The following is a 27,946-nucleotide window of genomic DNA, read 5'->3' as shown; positions in this document are numbered from 1 at the left end:
TGCAAGGTTGGTAGTTCCTCATTGGTACATACTGTATATAGATCATTGTTGTTGGGTTTTTTTCCTTTGTCAGTCAAATGCAACAACAGCTTTGTTCTTCTTCTGGGAACATGAAGTGGTGTGAATGTGCAGGAGGAAGATGATGATAGAGAGTGTGTTCCTGTGCATCATCCCATACATCTGGATTAATCTGTGTTGTAAAGATTCTTAAGATTGGTTGTTGTTTTTTGGCCTTTCTAGTTGTCCATTGTAAAAACTGGAATGTGATGCTTCCCCAAAGGATCACGGCCATCAATGGTTCCTGTGTTACAATCCCATGTCAATTTGAGGTCCTCAAGGAATATGAACCAGATGTCCTCAACTGCTCCAAAGGCGCAGTTTGGAAGAAAGGAGATGCTTATAAAACACCTGTCTTCAATGGGGAAAAATTGTACGATAGTCAGATAAAAGTAAGTCCCCTCTTTCTTTCTCGTCTTGAATCAGTTGTACTTCAAGAAAATTGACAGCAGCCTCTCAATTAATGCTTTATATTCCTGAAAGCCCCGGTGTGCAGGTTTGAACATTTCTGACTTTGGTGACTTCTTTTGGTAGTGTAAAAAACAACATCTCATTTGTAACAGACAAAAAATGTGCTAGACATGTGGCATCTAACACGGCTTGATGCTAAGGCCAGTGTTGAAGTACCTTAGTGTGCCACCAACAGCTGCTAGACCTTCCAACTGGCTCCCATTCAAAAAGTGTTAACCTCTATCTAGAAATACTAAATCAATATTTTTTTGTCTTTTTAATTTTTCTGGTTTCTGTTGGTAAATTCAAGCCCTCTAAAATGTGTGAATGTGGTTATTTTGGAAATTATTGCTCCATTAATAAGATTTGAAGACTTATATTAAGCTCTGTCATGATTGACAGCTGTGAGTGACAGATTTTTTCTTCTCTCCCTTTAATCTGCCTTGAAATGCAATGGAGAACTATTTAGCAACAAGAAACCCTGACATTTTGTAAGATAACATGTTTTAAAAGTAAGTGAGGCAAGAAGTTGTTGATAGAATTTCCTGAATCATTCAATAAACAGAAATGCACGGTGTCCTGGTTGGCCTGAAGGTGTTTAAAGACTTTTTCAACTTTGTCTTATGCCAAATGGAAATGTCTTCTGCATCATTTTATAGTAATTTCACCAAAATTCTGCCTGACATATTTGGGACTGTTGATAGATTGATAGATAGTATTTTGTGCTCCCAGTGCTACTTACTACTCTCAAAACTCCTTCAGGGACAAGTACTCGGGGATTTAACGAAGAAGAACTGCACCACAATGTTTCACAGCCTCCCAAAGGACTACGACGACATTTACTTCTTCAGGCTGGAGTGTACAGAGAGGCTCAAGTTCACTTTTCAAAAAGGAGTCTACATTACACAACAAGGTATGAATGGATGAAATGATCAGAGGCAGATGTACAGTAGTTCTTCACTTACGAGAGAAAAGAAAGAGAAAGAAGAGACAGAAAGAAAGAAAAGACTTTTGTTGTCAAAGAACTAGTTTTCTATTTTTACTCTTGCTCTCTGTTGTGACACCACTCTGTTATGTGACATGCGTCCTCAACAACAGACGCGCCTCCACCCGAGATGACCACCGTGACTCAGGTGTTAGAGGGAGTCGAGATGATGAGAGTGCGTTGTTCGGTCCCAGTGCCCTGCCCCGCCTTGCCCCCCTCCATCACCTGGCTCCCCCGGGACGACTCCAGACAGGAGCAGACAGAAATACTGCAGGTGATGGATTTATTTATTCATTCATTCATTTACTCACACAGAGAAGATTTAAAGGTGCAGTGTGCTGAACGTAGCGGCATCCTGCAGAAAAGACTTGGCAGAAATTGAATATAAGATTCATTACTAAGTTTTAATTAGTGTATAATCACCTGAAAACAAGAATCATTGTGTTTTCTTGGAAATAGAGGGTGAGCAGAGGGTTTGTCATTTGGTTGCAATATGTAACCTCACCACTAGATGTCGCTAAATCCTACACACTGTACCTTTTTAGTTTAAGGTTTAATTCAAGTGACCAAAAGCTGCGGGTTTTTTTTCTGCTTTTGTCCCTCCAGATTCCCTTTCAGTTATTATTACAGTTGCACTCTCTTAAAACAACCAGAAAGAGACACAAAAAGCAGTTTTTATATCCTTTGTATTGGAAAGAATAGCAGACATGTTACACAGCTTTGATTATAGTCTTGGAATAAAGTTGGATCGAGTTAAGAATTTCCTTTTGACACTATGAAGGTGCCTTTAATCAGAGTTGGGAAGTTTACTTTGGAAATGTAATAGGTTACAGATTACTAGTTACCATATTTAAAATGTAATTAGTAATGTAACTTTTTGATGACATTTCTAATCTTCTTACCAATGTTCTCAGCTGTTAGGGTAAATGTTCCCATTAAGCACCAAAATCTAAGTTCAGCTGTGTTTCATGGATCCTGACATGATTTATAAGGGAGATCATTTCTTATAAAGCAACATTTATCTCTCATTTGAAAATGTATTGATTAGTTCATGTAGATTTACATTATGTAAATCGCATTAAGCAATACCAAACATGTAACTTAGTTAGTCCCCAGCACTGCCTTTAATAGCAATATGATCGATAATGTGAGGCCGTTAACCCCCAGGTGTGAATCTGTGGCCTTTCTTGACACTAAACCTGAGAGGAATTTGAAACTTTTAGAACTTCAATATATAATTTTGAAGAAATAGAAATGGACAAAAAGAAACAAAATAAAAGTAAATACAGAAAGCTACTGATGTGCTATACTTTATATGTAATTAGTAACAGAGTGAATCATGGACATTTCATGATCTGGTGACGTCATTTATTAATACAAGTTTAGGGTAAAGATCTACAATAATTCACAAAAATTCAAAGATTAGAGGTCAAATTTTTTTTTAAAGTAGAATAATTATAAAACTTCTTCTTTCCTACCCAATCTCATCTCAAGATCCTTACAAAGCAGCTCAAACTAGCTCTACCTCAACCAGATGCCAATAAAATGCTGCTTATGCTTGGACTCAGCACATTTAAGTGTTTTTCTTCCTCTTTTCATAAAGCAGAATCCAGAAGGACAGACATACATGACGTCCACGCTGACATTCATCACCTCAGCCGACCTTCACAACCGGAGCATCATCTGTTCTGTCTCCTATCCGCTGGCAAAAGGGGGCAGCACCGAGCCGTCTTCAACAACTCAGATATTCAACATCCTCTGTGAGAGTCTCTAAACCTCAGTGTTTGTAGAAGTGGAAGTACTAATGTTAAAATCTGTTAAAGTGAAAGTGACAAAAACGTTAACCAAAACTGTTTATACTACATTTTCTTTAGGAGTCAAAGTAAGAACAGTATGAAGTCTAAGAAATTCACTCCTCTGCTGAACATTCAGTCCAAATGGTCTATTGATGCTTATAGAGAAGGAAAAAAATGCTCTTTATATGGAGATGAACGGAAAATTTACTATATGAATGCATGATTTAGTGAAAAAGACATTAAGATGTAATAATAAAATTTATTTATATGGTACTTTTTAAAATCCAAGTTACAAAGTGCTTCACAAGGCAGAAAATTCACACATCATAAAATAAGAGATAAGACAATGAATAAAACAATTTGAGTAAAAACTATTTAAATCCAGGAAAAAACAAGAATAAACAAACAGGAGATTAAGAAAAACAATTCAAGGGAAATTAAAACTAAACTAATTAAATCAGGAAAAGCTCTCCAATATGATTTTATTGATTCCCAAGATGGAAATTCACATGTTGCAGCAACACAACAAACAGGCTCAAAATATAATAGATAAAAGTCAAAAGAATATCTAAAATATAACAAGAAATTAAGCACAAAACAATACCTTTCGATACCTTCGACCAGTGGTTCCCAACATGGAGCAGCAGTGGAGAGTATACTCACTTTTCAGGTACTTGTATTTAACCCTTTCATGCATGAATTATGATAACCTCAGTCAAGAGTTTTTATTCCTAAGTGTTATTATTTCTCTTTAGGCATGAAAAAAACATCTGAACTAAAAAGAGTTACTGCAGATAAAGTGGTAGTGTCTGTGATGATGCGCTACAGTGTCCAGCTGCAACTATGCCATCAAAATCCATGCACATACGAAAACAGCTTTTGAATAGCTGTAGTGATCACTGTGCGTAAAAGGGTTAATCTCTTGAGTTTTTTCATATTTCTTTCCAAATCTATGCGACTCACCAACAAGCAGTTTTGATGGCCCCTTAACAGTTCAACCAAAGAGTGATTTACACGCTAAACTCCTCAGAAGATTTAATTTAAATAACCTTTAAATTAAATCTTTGACGCCAAAAGAGATCATCTCATCCAATTCACTAAAAGCAAAAATTCAACTCTGAAGAATGAATGCAAATTTGTGAATCAGCTCTTTATTTTTTCCTCTTTTCTATTCCAATCATCATCATCTCACGAATGGTCAAATTCTCATTAATGTATTGATACTTTAACTTTTACATATAGCAAAGAATCAGAAACATAAAACCCTGTTTATTTTTCAGGCTTCTACTATCATAGTTTTTTTTAATTAAACACAAGATAGTTTTATCACTTCAGCCGGAAAGACTGAATATACAAATATTTAACCTTTAACAAGAGGTCACGAGTAGGAGTTACTTTGGCTAAAGGAGACACAAGTCAAAAAACTTAAGACACGCAACTGGAATTTTGAAAATTGTGCAAATATTTATCCAGTAATAAATCAATGAAAGCTGTACTGTAATTTAGTTGCTTCCTCTTGGGTAACTAAATAATACCCAGAAATTGATGATTAATTCATCTCTGGATTAAATTGTATTTGACAGTTTCTTAGTTCCTTCCCGCCTTCGGCTTCCTCTCTGCCCAACTTATGTCATAAATAATTCACTCATGTCTAATTTATTGCTGATGAATATGTCAGACATAATATAAGACAGTATAAGACCACAGGTGACTTGTTTCAACATGACTTTGTCTGACTTAACCTGAAGGGGATTTTCTTTTTTGTGTTGTTGTTTTGGCACAGGCGGGAAGCATTTCTTTACTGTCAGTGTTTGAAGAGCTGGACTTGTCTTAACTTGGTGCTGACAGATGCAATGGACCACTGAAGTAGTATATGGCTGAAAGCAGAACACTAAATGTCATTGTTACTGTATTATAGGCAGTGTAGTTTTATTTACTACCTGCAAAAAAGTGCATGTGACATTTGACCTGGCTCAGTAAAAATGACTCTCTGAATTCATTATATTAGCTCTATAGGCACGTTTTGATTGAAAATATATTGTTTTATGGTAAATTGGATTAGCTTATGTGACTCCACTTCTGTTTACTTTAAACCTGCATTTCATTATTTCTTTTGCCGCAGCAGGAGAAAAAAAAAGGCCCAAAAAGCGAAACGGCCAACAGACGCAGTTAGCTGTAGACTAGCTGGTGAACATAGTGGAGCATTTAGCAGCTAAAGAGCCAGATATTTCCCTCAGGTGTTGGTAGAGAGTAAAAACAGAGCTAAAAGAGAGTTAATATTGGACTTATTTTCACCAGGTGGACAGAAACACGACTGTAGCTGCTGGATGTGGAAATAAGTAACTTTTTGCTAAAAACATTTAAACGTAAAAAGGTGATGATATATCAGTTTAAATAGCCAAAAATCCCTCGTTTATGGATGATTACTGACCTGTCTGTGTTTAAGGAGAAGAGCCATGGTGATCAGACACAGCTTTGCCAGTGCTGAGGGTGAAAGGATTACCTGACGTGTGAGATGTGTCAATATTGCTCTTGTCTCTCAGATATGGAGGATCCAGGCGGTCTACTGTACTTAGGATTTCAATTACATGCTTCATTTTTAACACTAGATATTACTTCCTCGTTTGTCATCCCTCCAGATGCTCCTAGATCCACTGAGGCGACACTCAGCATGACCGGTGCTGTTTCTGAGGGCCACACTGTGACGTTCACATGTTTCAGTGATGCCAACCCTCCTGTGAGGAACCACACCTGGTACAGAAATGACAATGGAAAGGTAAGACACACAGTATTTCACTTCATTCAGCTTTTATGTATTATTTGTGTCACTACTTACTTTTTAAGTGTACAGATAATTCTCTCCTGATACTTTTGTGTAATTTTTGGCCCCCTGAGCGAAATGAGTAAAAGCATTCATAGTGTTACTTGTTGGCAACAGATTGGAAAAGCCTCTCTCCTATTTCCGCATGAGAGTCGTGCCTTTAGGCTATATAGATAAGTGTCAGGTTAAGTGCATACGCTATTATTAGAAACTATAATTGAACCGTTCCCTGTTTAGTAAGCAGCAAACCAGACTCTCCCGCTGAACTTTTAGGATGAGTTTTCTGATGAACTTTTTACCCTCCACATTTTTTACCAACTTTACCAACTCCACATGGACACCAGCATCTGCGTAGTTGGCCCTCTTTCCATTTCAAACTCTTGAGAAGTCACACCCTTCGTGAGTTTCTGTAATTAGGACCTTGTGTTTGCAAAAGAAATATGCAGTAAATAAATCTGCCTGGGCTTTTTTATGAAAAGGATTTGTAATACTGTGTGCTATCCTTTTAAAATGTATGTACTGATATTTAGTTAAAAAATGGCAGACTTCTGTATCACCTCTAGTGTTTCTGACACCTCCACCTGTCTGGAAAGACTTTATTTGTGTATATAGTCACTGTGGTTCAGGAGTAGGGCTGGGCGATTATGGCAAAAAATCTAAATCATGATTAATTGAACTTTTAACCTCGATTACGATTAATGAACGATTATCTCCACCCTTGATGAACAATTATGTATTTTCACAGTTTCTTTAGTTTAGTATTTTCCACTGCTGCCCTCACACATGAGTATCTTTAGGGAGTGAAAATAAAGATGTTTTAAGGTGTGACGCTGTGGTTAATGTCTAGTCTACTTGATTAGAACTATATAAAGATCATGGTTTGGGTTAAAATGATCAATGGAGACAAGTTTTTAAATTCCTTAAAGATATGCAACCTTTACTGTTATGGCAACAGTGAACACCACAATTAATTGACATGAGCAAAATGAAGTCGATTAGAGGTTTCGATTATTTTTCGATTAATTGCCCAGCCCTATTCAGGAGCTACAATCATTTTAATTTGTGTAGGTTTAGTTTTTGCCCCTAAATACGGGTTGAGTGGAACATCTGTCTTACAGCATGTACCATCTTTATGCATCTCAGTTGACAAAGATGGGTGAAAGAAGCACGATGGTCCTAAAAGTCACCAAGAGGGACAGCGGGTTATATCTGTGTGAAGCTCGAAACCAGAAAGGCTCTCAGAGGTCCAGAGCGGTGTATCTTGATGTCACCACTGCAGCAGGTAAAAACACAAATCAAGCATTGAAACTACAGTGCTGCTCGAATCCTTCATAATTTTCTATATTTCTGCATAAATATGACCTAAACAAAAAATAATACGATATTATCACGATAGTTGCGTCACGATGCGATATTGTTGCGATTTTAAATATATTGCGATATATTGCAATTCATTACTTTTTTTCAACTGCAAATTATGCCCCCAAAAACAAACTAGAGCCACCTAGTGGACTGAAAAAGCAATTGATTGTATTATTCTAGTACCAAAAATATTTTCATTTGCAATCTATATAATAAAAGATCGATACTTGGCGTCTGTGTATCGATACAATATTGCCAAGCAAAATGTAGCGATACTATGCTGCATCTGTCCCCCCCCCCCCCCCACCACCCCTAAAAACATCTTCTTCTGTCTTTCCTATTTGTGTGAGGCAAAAGTATGTGAACTTCTAGGATTATCCGTTCATTTGAATGATAAATTAGAGGCAAGTATTTCAATCAGTGTGATAACAATAAGGTTTGAGTCTGGGAGGCCGTGTTTTATCTAAAGAACAGAAATCTGGGTCTTCACTATAAACAACTGAGCTTCACAACACAGGTTTGTGTAAGTGTGTCATGGCTCGAACAATTTCTGACAACCTTAGAAGAAGAGATGCTGATACTGAGCAGACTGGAAAGGATTACAGTTTGGACTCCACCAGTCTACTATCAGACATCCCACACCACTGTTACTCTACCAAGGAGAGGTAGAACAACAAGGATCACACCAAGACCAAGTGTGTAATAGTCCAGGAGGTCACAAGGGACTTGAAGGTAACATCTAGGGAACTAAAGGCCTTTCTTACATTGAGTACAATCATCGTTCATAAGTCCACCACCATGAGAACAATGAACATCAACAGTGTTCATGCCAGAGTTGCAAAGAGAGGAGCGTTTTGTTTGGCAATGAGTTAACACTGCATTCAGACATAAGAACCTCATCCCATCAGTGAAACATGGTGGTGGTAGTATCATTATTTTTTTTGGTCTGGTTTGTTTAATTGGATTCCCTTTATCTAGTTTTAGGACTTGTGCAAAACTCAAATCATGTTTTAGGTCTCATTTATGCAGAAATAAAAAATATTGTAGCACTGATTATGCTTTAAATATGGTCACACTCTGATTTCAGTCCTCTGTGTGCCAGACAGTAAAAGTGAAACTTACACTGTCACTGTTGCTGCTTGATCTTAATCTAAAATCACACCCTCAAACCACATTTAAATTATTTGCTTTCTGGCGGAAAGTTAGATGCCAACTTGATATCACTCTCACTTACGTCCATTAAACAGGAACCTACCACCCACAGATTCCAAGTTATCTTAGTCTGGTTTTGTGCAAAGACTGCAAACTGCAAACCTGGCTCTGTGTGAAGATAACAAAATCCACCTACCAAGACCTCTAAAGCTTTTTAACTGCCACAGTATATTTTGTTTGTTGCCGTGTGGGTTATGTGCTGGATAGATCGCTGGTTACCTGACTGATCTGAAGTGCTCAGAGCCAAGAAATTTACTTTGGTTATTGTAAAGAATAAATAAAAGATAATTACAGGTCACAACAATAAGGCAAAAAGTGCTTTACATAAAACATAAAGATAATATGTAAAAAAAAAAAAAAAAAACTAACCCTAACCCTAAAAAAAGACACATTTAAATTGAATGTAAACGTAGTAGATACCCTGTTTGGAAGAGTTTGGAATAAGATCATATATTTACTGATTTTAAACCCTGAGTTATTATTCTCTCTTTAACAACTGTCATTACCTACATTAATAAAGTGTATTCACTCTCCATCAACACCAAACTCACCAAGTTCAACCATGTCTACATAGTCTTTTGTCATTTCTCATTTGTCAGTGTCAGGTTTCCAGTGTGTATTTTAAAAAAAAAAACTGAATTAGACTCTACACACACACGCACAATAAAATAATCAGCTGCACATTCAAAAGTCTACGGAGCTCTGAGCACGTATTGTTTTCGTACATCGTCATGCAATACCTCGGAATTGTACTGCAGTTCGCTAATTGCAATAATCGGTGAATCACTTCAACATAATTCATCATAAGTAAAAATAAGTCAGTTGACTAGATGATTCACTGTCTTCTGATGTAGAAATATAACTGAGACAAGCAAAATGTAAACAGAGGAAAGATCTAGAGCAGAGTACTCACGAACCTGAAGCATTCATGACGTGAGTAAAGCCTCATGATAAAGCAAAGTGAAGCTGTAAGAAGACATGAAGAGGCACTTTTTAAATAATAACAAGGTATTAAATAACAATGTGTAATGTGTGGCTCATAGTGATCAACCCAATCAGCAAATCCGCTCATTGTTTAGTTGTCTGGCTGCAACTTTACTGTTTTGGTTCACACTCAGCGCTCTCATAGTGCCACTTTCAGACAAAAAACTCTAAAAACCCTTTTTACGCTACCTGCTCAGCACTGATGGAATAGTAACAATCTCTCTGTGAAGGTGTATCATGGAGACTTTTGAATCGTACACAATTTCATATCATCATATCGCACACCCTGAGGATACATTCTGAGTCATGAGGAGTCAAAATCTCCTAACCTTTGGCTGCCTTTGTTACCTTTCTCTGGTAAAAGAAAGAAATGCTCAGAAATGACAGAGCCAAATAAAGCAAACCAAGCCAACTGACAGAAAGCAGACACACCAAGAAAAAAAGAAGCTTACTTGACTAAAATCACACATTGAAGACATCTTACATCTGGCATCAATTAACTGTTTCTGGCTATTTCTGCTGGTAAAAAAAGTATATTTTACTTAAATTTCCTGACTCTTACTAACCTATCGTTCTGTTGTGTTGTAATTCTGTCTATTTTCAGTCGGCAGCTATGACTTAGTGATGTTTGTCTACATTATTTGTGGAGTCGTGGTGTTTCTCTACATCTTGACCGTTGTTGTGGATGTGTGCAAGTATCGAAGGTAAGAAAATAAATATGCAGATTTTACTTTCTCACACCCTGCCTGGTCATGTTTTGTTACTTTTTACTCCTGAAAAGCCCAGTTTTTGTTTCGTTTTTTTGTTTTTTAAAAATATTCTCACTGAAAACACACATGCTGCTGTTATAGATTGGTGACAAATAAGGGGGTTTTCAAGATGGGAAATTAAAAATAGCTTTAAAATTGTCTTTAAAGCGGCATCAGGTTTGTTAAAATGTACATTTTGTATTTTTTTGGTTTTACGTCATTTGAAAAAACATTTGTATAAATTTCTTTTAACCAAAAGTAAGACTGAATGAGCCTTATGAATGTCAAATGGTGTAACCACAAAAAGATGTTTCCTGATCTCCATGATTCTCCAGATGTAATATTTAGAACAAATCAAAATTATAATGTAAGATCATGCCAAACTAGTTGATATGGTGTTTTATTGAGAATTTTGTGTTTTTAAGAAAGTTGAATTATTTGGTGCAAAGTTTTTATGGTTACACCACTTAGACATTTTTGCCATAATCCTCTAATATATTCTCTCAAAATGGATTAAAAGCAGAAATGTTTTGCTGAGTCCACAAAAAAATGTGTGCAAATTATTCATACAAAAGCATATTCATAAAACATGGACAATTCAATTCATCTACATCTCAGTGCTAAATAATCCTTCCTGGTAGTTTTTTTGTTTTTTTTGTGCTAACATTCCTTCTTCTTGTTTATCTTCCCCCACAGTCTTTCCAAGAGGTTGGAGGTAAGTGGAATTTTTTTTTTCATGCCAAACATAAAGAGTGACAGCTCAAGCAAGACAAGACACAGTGTGTAATACTATCCGAACAGCTCTAATACATTAGATCTGATAAGGACTTTTTGTCATCCTGTGCACGTCACTCTCTACTCACAGTCTGGTCTCTCTTACATCCTCAGCCGCTCTTTGACTGGTGGGACTGACTAATCTTTAAACATATGATACGTCACTCAGAGTGAGTCTTCCCCCCGCAGCGTTCACAAAATAATTGAATTTGCGTAGTTTTTCAGGACCTTAAAAGGGAAATATAAATATAGCGTGTGTGCTGTGCGTGATAAGTGAGATACGCAGTCATCCTAAGAGAGGCTCACATGCAGGAAACATGATAAGGACATGAAAGACGGGGGGATGAATGGGTGGTCGCATCTAACTTTCAATTCCTATAACCAGTGTTGGGGAACGTTACTTGTTAAAAGTAACTAATTAAATTACAAAGCTGTTGCCATTAAAAAGTAACTAGTAACATTACAGCATTAACTTCTGAGAAAAGTAACTGGTTAGAGTACTTTTGCGTTACCGAAACTGAAAATCATTAAAATAGTGAACTTTGTGTTCTTTTTCAGCATGTTAAAGGTCAAACAACTAATAGATTAATTAAGAAAACAAATGAAAGATTATTTAAAAAAGAAAACAACTGATTAGTTGCAGCACTAGCAGCGTAAGAGTTGGTGGAGCACCAAAACAGAGCTAAAAGGAGACCGAATATTTGACTTACATTCATCAGGCGGACAGAAAACAAGTCTAAATGAGTGTTGGTTCATTTGATGTTAATGGAAACTGTTTCAATGCACAAAACATGAATGAATGGCAGCTTTTCTTTCTCTTTCCGTGCTGCGTACTAAGAAGGAAGACGACTGAAATACACCTCAATCTCATTGCACCGATACAGTTGTAAATCATTCATGTGGTGCAGCCTGTTCAATGCTTACTTCCTTAAAATTCATTCTCTTTCCCACATGACACGGAACAATGAAATTCATTCCTGGTATCTAATTTTGTTCTCACATCCTAAAATTCTTGAGGCAGAACTTGAACTGGAACTGAGTGAACCCTAGTATACGTCAACTATTGCATTCAGAGTTGGTTTTGGCAGCTTTTATTCAACTTTCCCAAAACTATAGCCAACTTTTATCATGTGTGTGTGTGTGTGTGTGTGTGTGTGTGTGTGTGTGTGTCAGCTTCTTAAACAAGCATGTGAAGGTAGTGATGTGTGGTCTGTTAGTCTTTACTGAATTAATAGGATTTTTTTATTTAATCTATCAGCAGATAGAGCTGAAGGGGGAGCAAACCTACAGCAATCTGAGGAGGGTCGACTCCGACTACGACCAAATCCAGGTACCTGCAAAGCACCGTTTAAGTATTTTTAAAAGTGTTAAATCTTCTGGTTTCCTTACAAATGTTAAAATGGGGTCAAAGCTAATCTACATAGGTTTTTAAAATGAGTAATCTATTACCCACATGAAAAGAAGTGTCAGCGTCATGGTTCTTTGTGAAAAGTAGGATTAAAGATCATTTGAGGCAGGAAGAAAGGGTGATGTAATAGATTTGTATCAGTCATATCAGCAGGTTCCACAAAAATCTGTCTATATATGCAGTTTATAGATACTGGCTAGTTGACGTAGTTGACTATTTGTATGAACTTTTTTTGTTTCTTTTTGTCTTTTTTCAGCCTAAATCACCGTCCATTTCTGATGTTCCAAACTATGAGAACCCCGTCGCCCTGCAAGCCATTCTCAAAAATCAGCCACTGCCAAAGTACAAATGAAGTAATGTGTTGAAGTTTTCATTGACGTGCTCTGTATACAATTAATATGTTGAAATAGCTTTAGAGTGATATAAAAACAAAATGTTCCACCCGACAATGATGAACACAGTATGCAATGCTTTTCTTTGTCTACCTGCTGTAAATCTGACAATGATTCATGGTTATATGGAGATAAACCCCCTTTTATGTCATCATATGTGTGGAATTTACAATGAATGTCTCTAAGTGTGAGGAATGCCTGATATGCTTTTGTATTGAGACTCCCAGCGAGCTTAAACGCATTCCATATTAGCTCACTGGGAGGGGGACGGGGGGCATTTTTCCCCATGGATTTTGAAGAGGTTAAAAACTATTTATAACTTCTAGTTTCATCTAATCCCTCCAAAAATATCTATAACAGTAAACTGTGCTGAGTTTCAGGACTTCAACAGTAAACTGATATAACAAAATGAAGAGATGTAGTATTATAAAAGGTTAAAAACATAGAATGAATGTTTGCTATGCTTGAGTTAGTGAGTTAACATGATTTCAGCCACAGGACTTTCCGTGTGACACAAAAAATAATTGCAGTACCTGCACCTCATTTATTTCCTCTGACACAGAATAAAAACCTGAAGCTGACCTTGTTCAGCAAAGTGGAAAAAACACATAAACATGCAGGATGTTACTGTAATTATTTTTCACCATGAGGCAACAGATGCGTGTAGTCAGATAATCAGCAGCAGTACTGATGCATAGATGCACTTTTCCTGACCTACATGACATGTCAAACACTCATCAGACATGAACTTGCTTTGAACTTTGAATTTGCAGAAATAAAGCAACATCAGCAGTGTTGATGCTGGAAATAGTAAATCATTGCTAATTTAATTTGTGGCATTTAACCCTTGTATAACCTCAGCTTGAGGCAGGGAAAACCTTTTTTTCATCAAATTACATTACATTATAATAACATAAATCAACTGATTTACAACCAAAAAGTTACTGCAGGTGCACTAGTGTCCACTGTGGTGGCTGAAGTGCAACTATGCCATCAAAGTCCATGCATGTATAAGAAATCAGCTTTTGAATAGCTGTCCACTGTAATCGTTTGTAAGCATTCATTTTTTTGGCACCTATATTTTTGCTCCTCCAAGGACTCGTAATGACTCTTTCCAGGCCGACAGTTAGCTGCCAGGCGCAACAAAACACCTGCAGGCTTCAGAGCAGCATCCACGTTTCTCCTGGCATCTGAAGCAGAACCCTTTTGCTATTTTCAACATCTATCTCCAGATGTGACATCCAAAAAACATAAGAATTATTTAAAAATAAGGAAAGAGATGACACATGAGTAAAATATGTACTGTTTTGAGCTATTATGGTTAAAAATAGACATAAATGTCCATATATGAGGATGTAAATGTACTGTAGCAGACCTAAAATAAGATCAGAGGCATGTCGGGGTCTCAGACCTCAAGAAATTCCACAGAGTACAATGACACACAGCCTTTGCTTTGATTTCATGCTTCAGTTACTGTCTATTGAGAGACTGGCTATTGTCTGGCTGACATGCTGAATTCCTTTCTAATGTGATGGTTAAATAGGTGGCAGTTTAGTCTGTGAGGTACAAACCAAGCAGCAAAAGTTTTGATCCCCTAAGACAGTCAAATTGTGTAAAAACTTTACAGCAGGTGCTGGCTTGCATGATTGCATGTTTGGGCTTTCTGGCATTTTTTTCCCCCTGAGCAAACTCAGTTGTTACCAGTAATAAAAGTATATTTAGCAAACTTTCTCTGAGCTCATGTTGGATTCACTGGGCAAAAAACAATGTTTAGCAATCATTTCAATGCTTCCGCCCCCGCTCACCCATTCACTGCTGCATTCCTCACATTCCACTCAACAGAGGGCCGGAAAAGAGAGAGAAAGCTAAGGGAATAAGGGGAGGGGAGAGGAGGGGAGGGGTAGAAAGTAGGAGATATCCGGAACGTGGGTGGTTGGAGAAATGATGACACAAGTGAGCCCAACAGTGAAAACCACTATTGATGACGAGCCCCCCTCAATCCCTCCTAAAGCAGACACACACACACAGCGTGGCCATTACCCCATATGGTATTATCTTTGATGACAAAAGAAGGGCAAGCGACCGTTATGACGTGCTTTCCTTTGTTTTCCCAGCGTCACTTCTAAGTAACTTTCACTGGCACAAAGTTCAGCAGTTCAGCATTTAATGCCAGTGATTTCACTCCAGTAATGATGACAGGAACACGTACATAAAAAAAGAAAAAGGGAGAAAAAAAACTGGAATGGATATCTCCTAGGAGGTTCATAAGAAGCAGGAAACAAGTAGCTTCTTGTAAATGCTGTGACGTCATACCTCAGATGCAGATTTTCACTCACTGACGGTGCAGCGTTAACACAGGCCAAAACCACTGTTTAATAATAATAAAATGAGTAAGATAATTGATGTCCCATTTACCTGCAATTAAGATGTTTTTTAGCTGACACTGAATGACTAAGTAGTGACTTATTGACCTCTAAAATTTCCGCTTATACACAACAAATTTGCAACAACAACAATTGAAAACACTTAAAAAAAGCAACTACAATCAGTATTTTTCCTCTCAGCTTTATGGAGCTTTACAGTGAGTTACTGGTAAATAACGTGCAGTTTCTGCTCAGCAAACTCTCACAAAACTCACAATAGTCATCAAATAAACAATATATAAACAGCTGTGCAAAATACATTTCTACTGTGCACATGCAAGTTCACAAAATAACATACACAGTTAGCAGTGAAATACCAGCAACGTACCTGAATAAGGGGAGATATAATCACGAGAGTCATAAGAGCGGTGTTTCCTCAGTAACAACGTTTACTGTAATCATCGTCTGTTGTCTATTTGTCCCATTCTCTGAACAGACATTTTGTTTTTGGACTGAATGCTCTCAGCTCCTTAACCGGTGGCTTACAACCAGACAGTTTGCACTCTAACACTCTCTGAACTGTTCCTTTGGTATGGGGCTGATTCACCTTCGGCTGAGGCACACATAGCTACAGCTGTGAATGACCATGTTGCAGGGGATTCTTTCTGTACCTCCACAGCTTGAATGGTGTTTGATGACAGTTCCTCAGAATACTCTCTCATTAGTGACTCTACATCCAATGGCATTCTCGATAAAGCATCTGCGTCACTGTTCCCTTTTCCGGGCCTGTACGTAATTGTAAAGTGAAAATCAGCCAACTCTGCAACCCACCTGGAAGTGGTCGCATTCAGTTTTGCCGTTGACAGGATGTATGTGAGCAGGTTGTTATCACTATACATGAAGGTTGGAGCATAGTACAAATAGTCACGGAACTTGTCAGTGATCGCAAATTTTAAAGCCAGGAATTCTAGCTCGCCTGCATGGAGGTGATAGTTATTTTCAGCTGCCGTTGATGTGCGAGAGCCATAAGCTCTATACTTTGTGCGGACTCACATCCAACTGCTGAAACATGTATGAAATACACATATCCAACCTATAGTAACAGTAGTTTGTCCAAGCGGAGTTGCCGTACATGTCCAATTTGGCTGACCCTGGTGGACTCAACTGCGCATGTGCGACTCACATTGGGTAGCGACTCACATCGGGTAGCGACTCACATCGGGTAGTGACTGACATCAGGTAGTGACAGACACTATGAACTTTTTTCCAGCAGTGTAGACGCTTCCTACTGCTGTTCTTCTTTTGCTTGGTTTTAAAAATCCCCCTAATTTTGGCTCTTTCTGTTTCCCGTTTTGAGTATACCCAATCAGCACTGAGTAAACCTCAAGCCCCATCCAGGAGTTTTTCTCGAAGTACCTACCTCGAGGCAGGGACTCGTTTAGCCCCTATAAAAGTTCCGGGGGATTGTCCTTCGGGGGAGGTTCCTGCTATGGAGACACATGCCAACGGCCCCGGCCTCGTAAAATGACCCCGAAGTTCCTGCAGTGGAAACGGGGCTTATAGGTCTTATAACTTATACCGACCATTTAACCCCTCAGTTGAGCGAAACATGTCAATGTAGCTCCTGTTTCTTTAAAGCCCCCCCTCTTGAGGAGCCCACTCTGTTCTGATTGGCCAGCTCTTGGAAACTGCCCCTTAAGGACACTTCAATTAAAACAAGTGGACAGCTGAGACACATCACCATTCACGACTGTGACTATCATAATGATATATTATCCTGTTATGTCCTCATCAGGGATGCATCAGGACGCTTCAACGTTTACACTACAAGAGGTATGTGGTCGAATTTGTCGCATACCACCTCGGCAAGTGGTTTGATTGGTTAAGACAAGTTAAGGACATGGATCAATGGCGTATTTTGATGTTTAATCTCTTTGAGTGAATAAAGAGAAATGTACATACAATTTGAGTCAAAATATTAGGTAATGAGCTCAAGGTTGCTATAATTAAATCTTGTCTTCATTAATTAAACAACATGATGGATAATTAAACAGGTGGAGCAGCTGGTGGCATCAAATCCAGTCAATCTTGTCTCTACTGCCGAGATGTGAAAATAACTGACTACTTCACTACTCAAACTGTATTCTACATATAGAGCAGTATTTTCCAGGATTATTGTATTTAGTACTTAGCAGATTCTTTATGTGCATTAATAACAGTTAATAACAGTTTGGACACACATCCAGTGTTTTCTTCAGGTGGGAACTTATTGTGTCTGCAGTCAATGAAAGAGGGAGTAAAAGCAGGCAAAGAAGTTAATAATAATAATAATAATAATATGGCAACGATTCATCCATAAAATCTCTTCTGAACTTTTAAACTTGTCACAGACACTGATACATGATTGAAACAGAAGGTCTCTTTGTTAAACAGGTGATTTTCAGAGTCAACATGACACCGTACTGAAGATGCATCACACACACACACACACACACACACACACACACACACACACACACACAAACCCTCTGGAGAATAAAATCTAAAGTCAGCACAGTTTCTGCTCAATTTCCGGAAAGCAATCATCACTGCTTGCTTTTTTGGAAAGGAAATTGTCCAACATTTTAAAACGCAAAACTCTCACTTTTTTTCAAACTCTAGAAATTCCACGTTACACACACACACAGTCATGATGACCGGAAGTGACATTTCATTTTGTGGAGTTTTAGTTTCTATTACTCAAATCTGTTTAGTCAGCTTTATTGTGGCATCGAGTCACCAGGAGGAGAGCCAATATGACCCTGATGGAGCAGCTGGTGGTCTTAACCATGTGGTAGGAAGAGGATAAGCAAGAGGGGGTCTTTATCTTCTTTACTTTATCATCTTCTATACATTTATTATTAGTGGACTGTGCTGCTGTCACTTTGTTTTTACACATGTAGCATAGAATGTAGTGTTGTCCAAAACTCTATCCATAATCAGAATGATCATAATCATCTTTTGTTGTCACTTTCCTTCTTAGAGGTAGATTTTATTTATGTGTGAACAAAATACAAAGTTTTATTGTTCAAAACTTAATGGGTGCTAAACAAAAAAAGACAACAAGGTGGTGGTGTAAGACTACACAGAGAGGAGGAGGAGGAGGAAGAGGAGGAGGAAGAAGAGTTTGCTTAGAATTGCTCAATTTGGTATTTTGGTGTTCTTATTTTAATTATGATTTACTGAATCCTTCATTACTTCAAGAAATGAGAGGGGGTTTAGAGATATTTAAGGGGGGGGCGGGTTGGCTGTCCAGCATGGGTGTGATAGGATGGATGACTCAGGTGATGTGTCATCGCCTCTATGCTATAAAAGGGAACTTTTACATTTGTCACACATACACACACTGGACTCAGAAGGGCTTTGGAGGTTTGTTTACAACAGCCGCAGCAGAAAAATGAAATGTAAGTTTGTTTATGGTACTTTTACAAGCTGAGTAAAGATGTGTAACAGTTTGTGTATTTGTGTGTGTGTGTGGAGGAGGGGAGCTTCACTGCACGTGGTCTTTACTTTTACTTTGAACCTGACTGAGTGTGTGAGAGAGGAAGGGAATTTGTGAGCGAGTTAATGAATGAATGAATGTATCATTTTATTACATTTGGTGACTGGGACACATTGCTAGCTGTAGTTTAAAGTGTGAAACCATCTCTTCAGTTTCAAAACAACGCGCTGTTTGCTGTGAGGTTGAGCTGTGATTGGCTGGTCCTGTGAGTATGTGTGTGTATGTGTGTGTTTCAGTGACTAGTCTGGACTTGTCATGAAGATGATTTTGACCAGCATCATAATCAAAAGTAAAATGTCATGTATTTAGACACATATTACAGTATTTCAGCTTTCTTGTTAAAATATTCTCATTTTAAATTAAGATTGAACTATATAATAAAATATACACTGTATCGGTTCATGCAAACAGGATCATGTCAGAATCAGATTACTACACAATATTTTGGTCTTTTGAGCTGATTAGGCAATTAAAGAGTCATAAATTGTTGTCATGACACAGCAGATTACACGTTGAACCTCCAGCCAGCTGTAACTTGCTGCCTTTTACAGTTTGAGTCACTTAAATTAGTTGTTGGGTAGAAGGTGTAAACTGACAGCACCAATTGTAAATGATTAAGTATTGTGAGTTTTTATGAATGAAAGTGAATCAGGAACCATTCACACTCACTTGGCATTGAAGGTAGTAGCATACTGTACATATGCGTAACATCGTACCCACAGGCATGACTAATGTTCCTGACACTGATCGGTTATTATGTTTACAGAAGCTGTCAAACGTGGTGAGAGAAGGCAGGCACGTCGGATGCTTTGTCATGTGACCCAAAGTACACTTTAATTCCTGGCGCCTCATGTCTGTCAGGTCGCACTATGATCAGGCTGTTAATTGTGTGAATTTGGCAGTGCGTAACATACAGTGTCTGTATGTCATGCATGTTTGACTTAAAGATGATGCAAGTATAACAAGTATTAAGCAACAGCTTGGTGAAGTAACAAAAATGAAACGCAGACTGTGTGTTTGTTTGAGAGAGGTGAAACACACTTAATCCAGCAGGCAGACGGTGATGTCATCATTACACATCATCAGAGCACTAGGATGTGACTGCACACTCACTGTCCTGGGCTAGATGATGGATGTATTAAGAGACTGATCAATACGGGTATGTTGAGTCAGGCATGCTATCCATGTGTCCTAGTGGTCAACTGTGGTACTGCAACAACAACAAAAGACTCCCATTATATAACATTAATCTTCACAACTATTGACAGTACGCTCTGAATTGCAACTATTGCTTGATGTAGACGGTTTAAAATTTGTAAAACCTTCTCCTAGCTGTATTTGAAGCTGTATTAATGTGTAATGTCGCCTCAGTGTAAAGACTATGGCAAAGGGTCATTAACGAACATGTGGAGTGGGACACGTTTGTTTGATTGAGCAAGTGCCATCTGTGAGTCATGCATTAAGCTCTTGTAATTCAGGGAAAAAACATTTTACTTAACGATTGATTCCAGTGAATGAAACCAGTATGGTCACTTCCTTGAGTGGTGTCACACTGTCTGTGGCAAGCTTGTTGATAATATTTAAGGAAACAGGAGACTGCGACATGTAAGAGTGCACATCCGCATCTGCTTACATGCAAAGAGAAAGGAGGCTTGTGTGGTCATTCATTGCGTTAATAGGTTTCACTTCCCTCTGAATGCTTGGATTTAACAAATCACTGAACACACAACCAGAAAGAGCTTTCATGACGGTGCATTTTCACGCAATTGTAATGTAATTTCAAACCTGAGTTATTGAAATGATATATTATTACTACACTTGCCAACATGCCTCAACATGATCCCGATCTAACGATTCCCAGATGTGTTTCTCTCTTGTTGCTGCTGGAAAATTATCTCCTGGCTTTCTGCCAAAAGGAGCAAAAATGACAGAAAAACTCCAACTTTGGCTAGGGCTTTATTTAAATGGAAGGAAAATATCTTAGAATTGGGGGGACATAGCTCTGTGGTAACATAGGAATGCCCCCTTTTGGGGACATGTTTCTATCAAATCTGGAAAATGCAACTCAAAATTCAATCTCTTTTTAGCTTTGTTTTGGTCTCCTCCGACTCTGAGGGGAAATTACTGGCTCTTTAGCTATTAAATGTTTCTACATGTTCATCACCTATTGTGGCTAACGTTGTCTATTTGCTGTTTGGTGCTAGGAAAGCTACTAAAATAATGATCTAAAAGAAATTTAAAACTTCTGTAGTGCTGTTGAGCTTTGTGGGTTTGTGATTATAAGCTATTTGAGCTAAATGAGTTATATATAAAAATGTATTACCACTGCTTTAAGTTGATCTAAACATTATCCTAATAAGTTCATAGAGTTCAGACATAGAGTTGTCTCAGCTTGAGAAGCTAACTTCACACGGCAAATGAGCATAATAAATATGGTTCATTGACAGTATCCTGTGGTTAACCAGTTCCTTTAAAGTTAAAGGTTTGGTTGGTTTTGGAGGAAGCTGTGAGGGCGTAAGCAGGGTACTTGAATTCTTGCCAGACATCGGTTCACGTCTGTGCACAAGTTCATCAGAAGTTCTTGAGGCTAAAAGATCCGGCTGACGCAAAGACACATTCAGTGTGTCAGAGAGTAGACAGAAAACTCCAGTGTTTCTACGCAGCATCTGACTCAGCAAAAAGAGGAGCACGAACTAGAACGGAAGCTGTGTGAGTGTACATGTTGATGTTTTGCGTGTGTGTGAGTGTGTGCTGATGAAATGGTCTGGTAATTACATCAAACACGGCCAGTTCACTCTGCTTCTTAGGCAGTTCTGTTATGAGCTGTAAAGCTGTTGCAGTGGTTTACTCTGCCAAAAAAAGTGAGTGTACACTACGGCGCTGTGGGGATCTTTTTTACTTTGCTGATGTCGTCAGTAATTTTCCAAGAGCCGTAAGATCTTATTCCAAATGTCTTGTTTGCATCCTTTGTTGACTTAAACGATTATGAAATGAACATCCGTTTGTTATCATTTAGAGCTCACATGGGATTAAGAGTGTTCGGTGTAAACATACTTCTCCGCTTTGGAGGCGGAAACTTTCTTACTGATGCAGTTAAGCCAGTTTTTCAGGGGAAATACTGAAGTCAAAGGTCTGACTTCCAGATGTTCCCTCACATCACCTTACCTGAGCTCTGCACAGCTGTCTGCACTAAATAATGTTTTCAGACTAGACATGACTGTCTCATTTTAGGATAGGAAGGAGTGTATGACTCATAGGGAGACACAACTCGTACAATATTTATTTTCCCCGCTGTATAGTAGGACCCATATTTCATGTCTTGGGATAAGATTTAGACATGACTTGAAATCAGCTGCTCATGTTTCCTGTTTGCTTCGCCAAGCTGCAGCTGCTATATGACCCTGAACAGGAATAAACAAGTGAATAAAATGTATGATTGAGTAGGAAAAAACCTGACTGAGATATTTTTAAACAAAAACAGCCTCTTCAGGAATGTGCACGTATACAAGTGAGGGCCCAGATACTAATTATGTTGCTGCAAGGTGGAAAATATACTGTTTATGTCACACACTTTGCTCTACTTTTGCTATTACTATCTGCCTAGCCACAAACGGTAGCCTGATTCACTGAAAACACTTTGATAAACAACTGTCTTTCCTGTCAAGTATGCAGTGTGATTTCAAAGAACTCTGTTTCAGGCAGCTGTGACGTGCTGAAAATCTCAAAATGAAACTATATTGGCTAACCTCATTATTTTCAGTTTATAAAAATCATTTGCAGTATTTAAATGTAATTTGTCTGTATGTTAAACCACAGAACAAATAATTAGGTTGACTTAAAAGAAGAAAATGCATCTGCACTTCTTATTCTTATATACAGTAGCTTCTTGGATATTGTGGCTGATGTATCCTGATCTGTGTTAGAAGTTTCACCCACAGCGCAGGTTCCCAACATCCATCCCTAATTGTCACCGGGTATTTTGTGCACTGCTTTCATGTAAAGTCTGGCCAGGTTTATCAAAATAATCTTAACTCAAGGTCCACTTAGTGGCTTTTTTGTCTGAGATTTTGAAGTGGCTCTCTGCTTTGTTCTCTTTGGTGGCACCATATGCTGTTGGGTGGTAATTATAGGTGAGTTTTTTTGGACCTCAGTTAACCTCACTCCCAGAAATCCCAACCCTGTTACACTAGCAGGAGTGAACTGAATGCATGGCAGGAAACTGACACCAGGCCATAATAATTATAATACTGCAAATGTAAGAGCTTTTATCAGTGCGGAAATTGAATCACCACTGTGTTACCTCATTAGGTGATAGATAGTGACTCAGCAGACCTATATAACTTATAACTCTGATAACGTAATGTAGCAATTTTCAAGGCACAAAGCTTTTTTAAACCACACCAACACAACAACTCATGTGTGTACAAAGAGAAGGAAGAAGCAAAGTTAATTCTACACTTAATTAATATAAACTCATTTTATGTTAAACAGACAAAACTGTAACCAATTAGAAAGTTTCCCTTTGCGTTGGAGTTTTTCCTCATTGTGACCATTTGACCATGAAAAGCCATAAAGTAGATTTACTGCTGGTGGTGTCTGAGTGGTAGTAAAAGTGTTCAAAGTCCACAGTCAAATACTCATGACAAAGTGGATGTTTTCCCTCCAAAGAGTGCAGCCTGAGGCGTCTGCCGGTGATGTCACCACACAGAGATTAATCTGACTCATGCTGCTGCGCCAGCTCCCTTCTACTTTTCCAACAGGAGGCCTCAGAGCAGGCTGGGAAAGAAAAACCCACAGCATACCTCTCATTCCTTATCCCTGATCTAACACTGATAGACAGTTCACTTCTTTGTTGCTCTGAGTTCTGGGTTTTTTGAAGTTGCATCAACCAGCGAACAGATTTATAGACAAGAATTAATCTTGTTATTTCCTTGAATAGAGATCAACATTGATTAAGCATTAAAGAGGAAAGCTTAAGAAACCAAGACGAAACAAACCACAGAGGATTTAGGGGAATTATTCATTTGCAGATTGGTTGAAACAGTTTAGGATGAAAAGACAAACAGATGACAACTGGATTCTTCTCAGATGTGGAGGCCCATTCATTCACTGTACTCACACAGCACACACGCCAAAATAATCAACACGTCCTCCTGTTTTGACAGCAAAATAAATTGTCAGGGTTTGCCAGATTCTGATTCATTCTTTAATGTCCTCTATAGAGGAAATTTTCTTTGGCTGTACAACACTCAAACAGAATATAAATGGACTGCCTTTCTAGACTTCTGACCACTCAAAGCACTTTTACACTCCAAGCAAAATTCACACATTAAGCTACCATGCAGGGTGCTGGTGCAGCCAAGGACACATCCACATGTGGACTAAAGTGAGTCGAGAATCAAACTGCTGATCTTCTAATTAGTGGATAGCCTGCTCTACCTAACCCTACCCTAACCGCCCCAAACAAACCAGAACATCACAGCAACACAAGTCTGTACAGTGTTCAACATGACAAACCAAAAACCTCATGCACCTCTTTTGTAGAAGAAAGAAACACAAGTTGGGTTTTCTTCTAATTCAGGCAAAATCCATCTCCAGGATCAGGAACACAAGCTATGTCTTGTCAGGAAAATGTAAACATGCTGAAATAATCTCATGAACCAAAACTTCCTCTTTGTTTTCAGATGAAAAATTGTGATAACTAGGATATAAATGTGAACTGAACTACTGTAAACTTTTACCTGAAATACAAATATCACACTTTTAGATTTGTTTCCTCCTCACAAACACACATATTCAGCCACTAAATATACCAAGAGCGAATCAGTCTCTGACCTAGTTTGGTGTCTAACGGCTTACCTTCACACCACAGACCTACAGTCTCATAATCTGATGTGTTGCTGTTATCAGATTTTCTGGATGACTGCTCATGTCTGGATGACATAATGCAACATATATCTGATACCACAATGACTTTACAGTGATGCTACAAACACAAAAAACAAGTTTGCACAGTGGTGTTATCAAATTCAAATTTAAAAACATATTTACAGTACAGACTTGGGTTGTGGATGCATTTAAAATGCATACAATAAAATGTGTTGTTTTCTCTGGTGTAAGATTTCTAGAGCATCAACAAAAACAATGAATCTGCAACTCTTTTGATAATGAAATCACGGTTTCAGTCATATTTCAACAAAAACATCAAATATTTTCTGGCTCCAGCTCCTCACATTTGAAAATGATTTGTTTGTCTTTGTCATTTGTGACGATGAATTGAATATCTTGAGGTTTTTGACTGTTAGACAAAACAAGCAAAGTGAAGACAGCACTGTGACCATTTTTTCACTATTTTTTAACAATGAAACGACAAAATACCTGCAGGTAGTAGCTGTGGGTGCAGTATGTGTATGTATTTATATCTACAACGTAAGTGGAAAGATATGCTTCAGGTTCACTGTATTACGACAAGAGCATCTGTCAGACATGTGTGAGACGCCGGACTTCCTGTGTAGACAGTTTGTAGCCGTGGGAGCTAAACACACTTCACAACTGCAAATAGAGAAAACACAAACAAATACATAAAATGCTGCAAGTTCATGTTTGTATCTTTTTCTTACCTTCACAGTTATTCCTGACTCATACACCCTTCTTCTACAACTTCTGCTGTTGGCTGAGCTGTTTGTGCATTCATCATCTCGTCCCGTCAGCAGCGTCTCGCTCTGCAACACATTAAGTTCAATGATCCCTCAGGTGGAGAGCCTGATGCACTTATCAAAAAAGCTCCATGACTTGGTAAGATTTCTCTCCACTCAGTTGAAAAGTAAATTTTCTATGTTGTATGTTGGAATTATACATGCTGATTTCTGCAAACCAACCATATAAATGCATGAGTAGATCTTTTGGAAGTAGATGATACCTCAAAGGGATGCAACTAACAATTTTCATCATCAATTTGATTTGTTGATTATTTTTCTTACTTAACCGGTTAGTTGTTTGTTCAATAAAATGTCCAAAAATAGCTTAAAAAATATTGATCTATTGATCAAAAACAAGGTTAAATCCTCAAATGTCTTCTTTGATTCTGACAAACAGCACACAATTCAAAGATAAATACTTTATTCTGATATAACACTAAAGAAACCATCAAATATTCACATTTGAGATGCTGGATTCAGATGATTTGGACAATTTTCTTAGAAAATTACTCCTGAATTAATTGATTATTAAAAATATGTGGTGATAAACTTACTGTCAGTCGACTAATTGATTAATCACTGCAGCTCTAATAGTATCAAATCTGTTTACAGCAGTAACTTGAAATTAATGTTTTTTGTCTATTTATTAGGCCTAATAAATCATGTAAGCTTTTAGTTGTATTAGTCATGATTAATCCTCCATATAAACTCAAATAGTTAGAGGTAGCTTTTTTCTCAGAAATACATTGTTAGGCTATTATTATGAAGAGGAAAATATTTATACAATAGTATGTTATCAGCAGTACTGATTTATGGTGGAACTTGTTTCTAACATTTTCCTCTCTAGTGGTTTAAAGTTATGTATTACTTCAGCTTTAAATGTAAACTCCCCTTCTGATTGTATTCCCAACAGACAGATGATGAGCTCATAGATGTAGTAGCTGTGGAAAACAGACTGGACGGTCTTCCTCACATACATCATACTGCTGCACATTTCGACTCAGTGAAGGTAAAGTTTCACATCTTTTTTTACACATTTTTTCCACAGCATTTGATCACTGTAGAAGTATTTTGTGAGTTAACGTCTTTTTTCCCTTTCCTCTCTGTCTATTTAACGCTCCCACAGGTGAATGAGTCTCTCTCCCAGCTGTATGCTTACACTCAGGCTTTCAGACTGCACGTTGAATGGTTGAAGACAGCCAAAATAAGTGTCAGTTTGTCCTCCGGGTCAGCTGATGGCGCCAAGACTCACCTCGTGCAGCTATCCAGTCTCCTCAGCACATCTCTCCAACAGGTAAGAGGACAACTATGGATCGGCTGAGGTATATGGAGGATAATTCCTGCCAAAATTAAAAATCAATATAGGAAATGTAGAATTACCTATTGTAGAATTGTAGAATTATCAGAACATAAATCAGTAATAAAAATGGGAAAGGGAAAATTCAATGGGAAATTCAATGTTTGATATTACAAATTATAATAAACATGTGTTTAAATGGTCATTTAAAAACATAGAGTAAATATGCATAAACTGAAAGGCTTGAAAATGACCATAATGATAATGAAATCAAACGTTTACTTTCACCGGAATGGAAACAGAAATATTCATATTAGAAGTTAAAGTTAAATATTCAAATTTACATTTTTAATTAAAAACAGATGTAATAAGACAGTGAGCCACATTGGGAAGGATTCAAAAAGTTTCAAATGAGACTCAGTGAATGGAAGTGAAAAAATATTGCATTCATTATCAAAAGGAGATCACATAAAATAGCTTAAATGTGTTCACTGTTGCCCCGCTTTTCATCCGAGAAGCCTTTTTGTTTAGTGTATTTGGTGAAGTCTGAAGTATGCCAAACAGCACTATCAGGTTATTTGAAAACCTTTGGTATAAATTAAAATATGATAAAATAAAGACTTGCAGAGAAAATGTAAAGAAAAGAGAGAAAAGAAAGGCATGTGAAGAAAAAACAAAAGAAGAGGTTGTGTTATCCAAACCACCACCAGGTGTTACTATTTAACTCTGTGGTGCTAATTCCTTTAGTTGAGGTGATAATTAGCCTTTTAAACTAGTGCAAATTAGTCCTAATCTTGCTGTTACAGAGAAACAATTGAGGTTGGGTTTGATTTCTTCTGCCAGTCTGAACACTGCACCGTTAATGTTGCTTTCTCTCTTTCTTCAGATCAATCAGGAGGTGCCTCCGCTGCCGACTCCCTCCCTTCCCACCGTCTCCACGGCCTTCGATGTGCTCAAGTTCTCCGTTGAGATCTCCGAAAGGTTACAAGTCTTCTGTCACTGGTCAAAAAGAGTGTTACGGTATCTTCAGAGAACATCCCACTGTCCTAGACGTTAA

The 27,946-nt window shown here is 37.9% G+C and overlaps 1 protein-coding gene across 1 annotated transcript; it reads left to right on the top strand.

Moving 5' to 3' along the window:
• Positions 1–266: 266 nt before the first annotated feature.
• LOC128373848 (sialic acid-binding Ig-like lectin 9) lies at positions 267–27,946 on the top strand. The gene is made up of 15 exons (XM_053334043.1): positions 267–449; positions 1,270–1,420; positions 1,606–1,766; positions 3,099–3,252; positions 5,928–6,064; positions 7,253–7,391; positions 10,272–10,371; positions 11,113–11,131; positions 12,449–12,520; positions 12,855–12,940; positions 17,149–17,186; positions 25,523–25,689; positions 26,506–26,601; positions 26,719–26,886; positions 27,776–27,946. Exons 1-15 carry the CDS (start codon positions 267–269, stop codon positions 27,944–27,946), a joined length of 1,842 nt encoding a protein of 613 aa, XP_053190018.1.

Source organism: Scomber japonicus, chromosome 15 (assembly GCF_027409825.1).
Source record: "Scomber japonicus isolate fScoJap1 chromosome 15, fScoJap1.pri, whole genome shotgun sequence".
NCBI lineage: Eukaryota > Metazoa > Chordata > Actinopteri > Scombriformes > Scombridae > Scomber > Scomber japonicus.
This window is presented reverse-complemented; position numbering and strand designations above follow the sequence as displayed.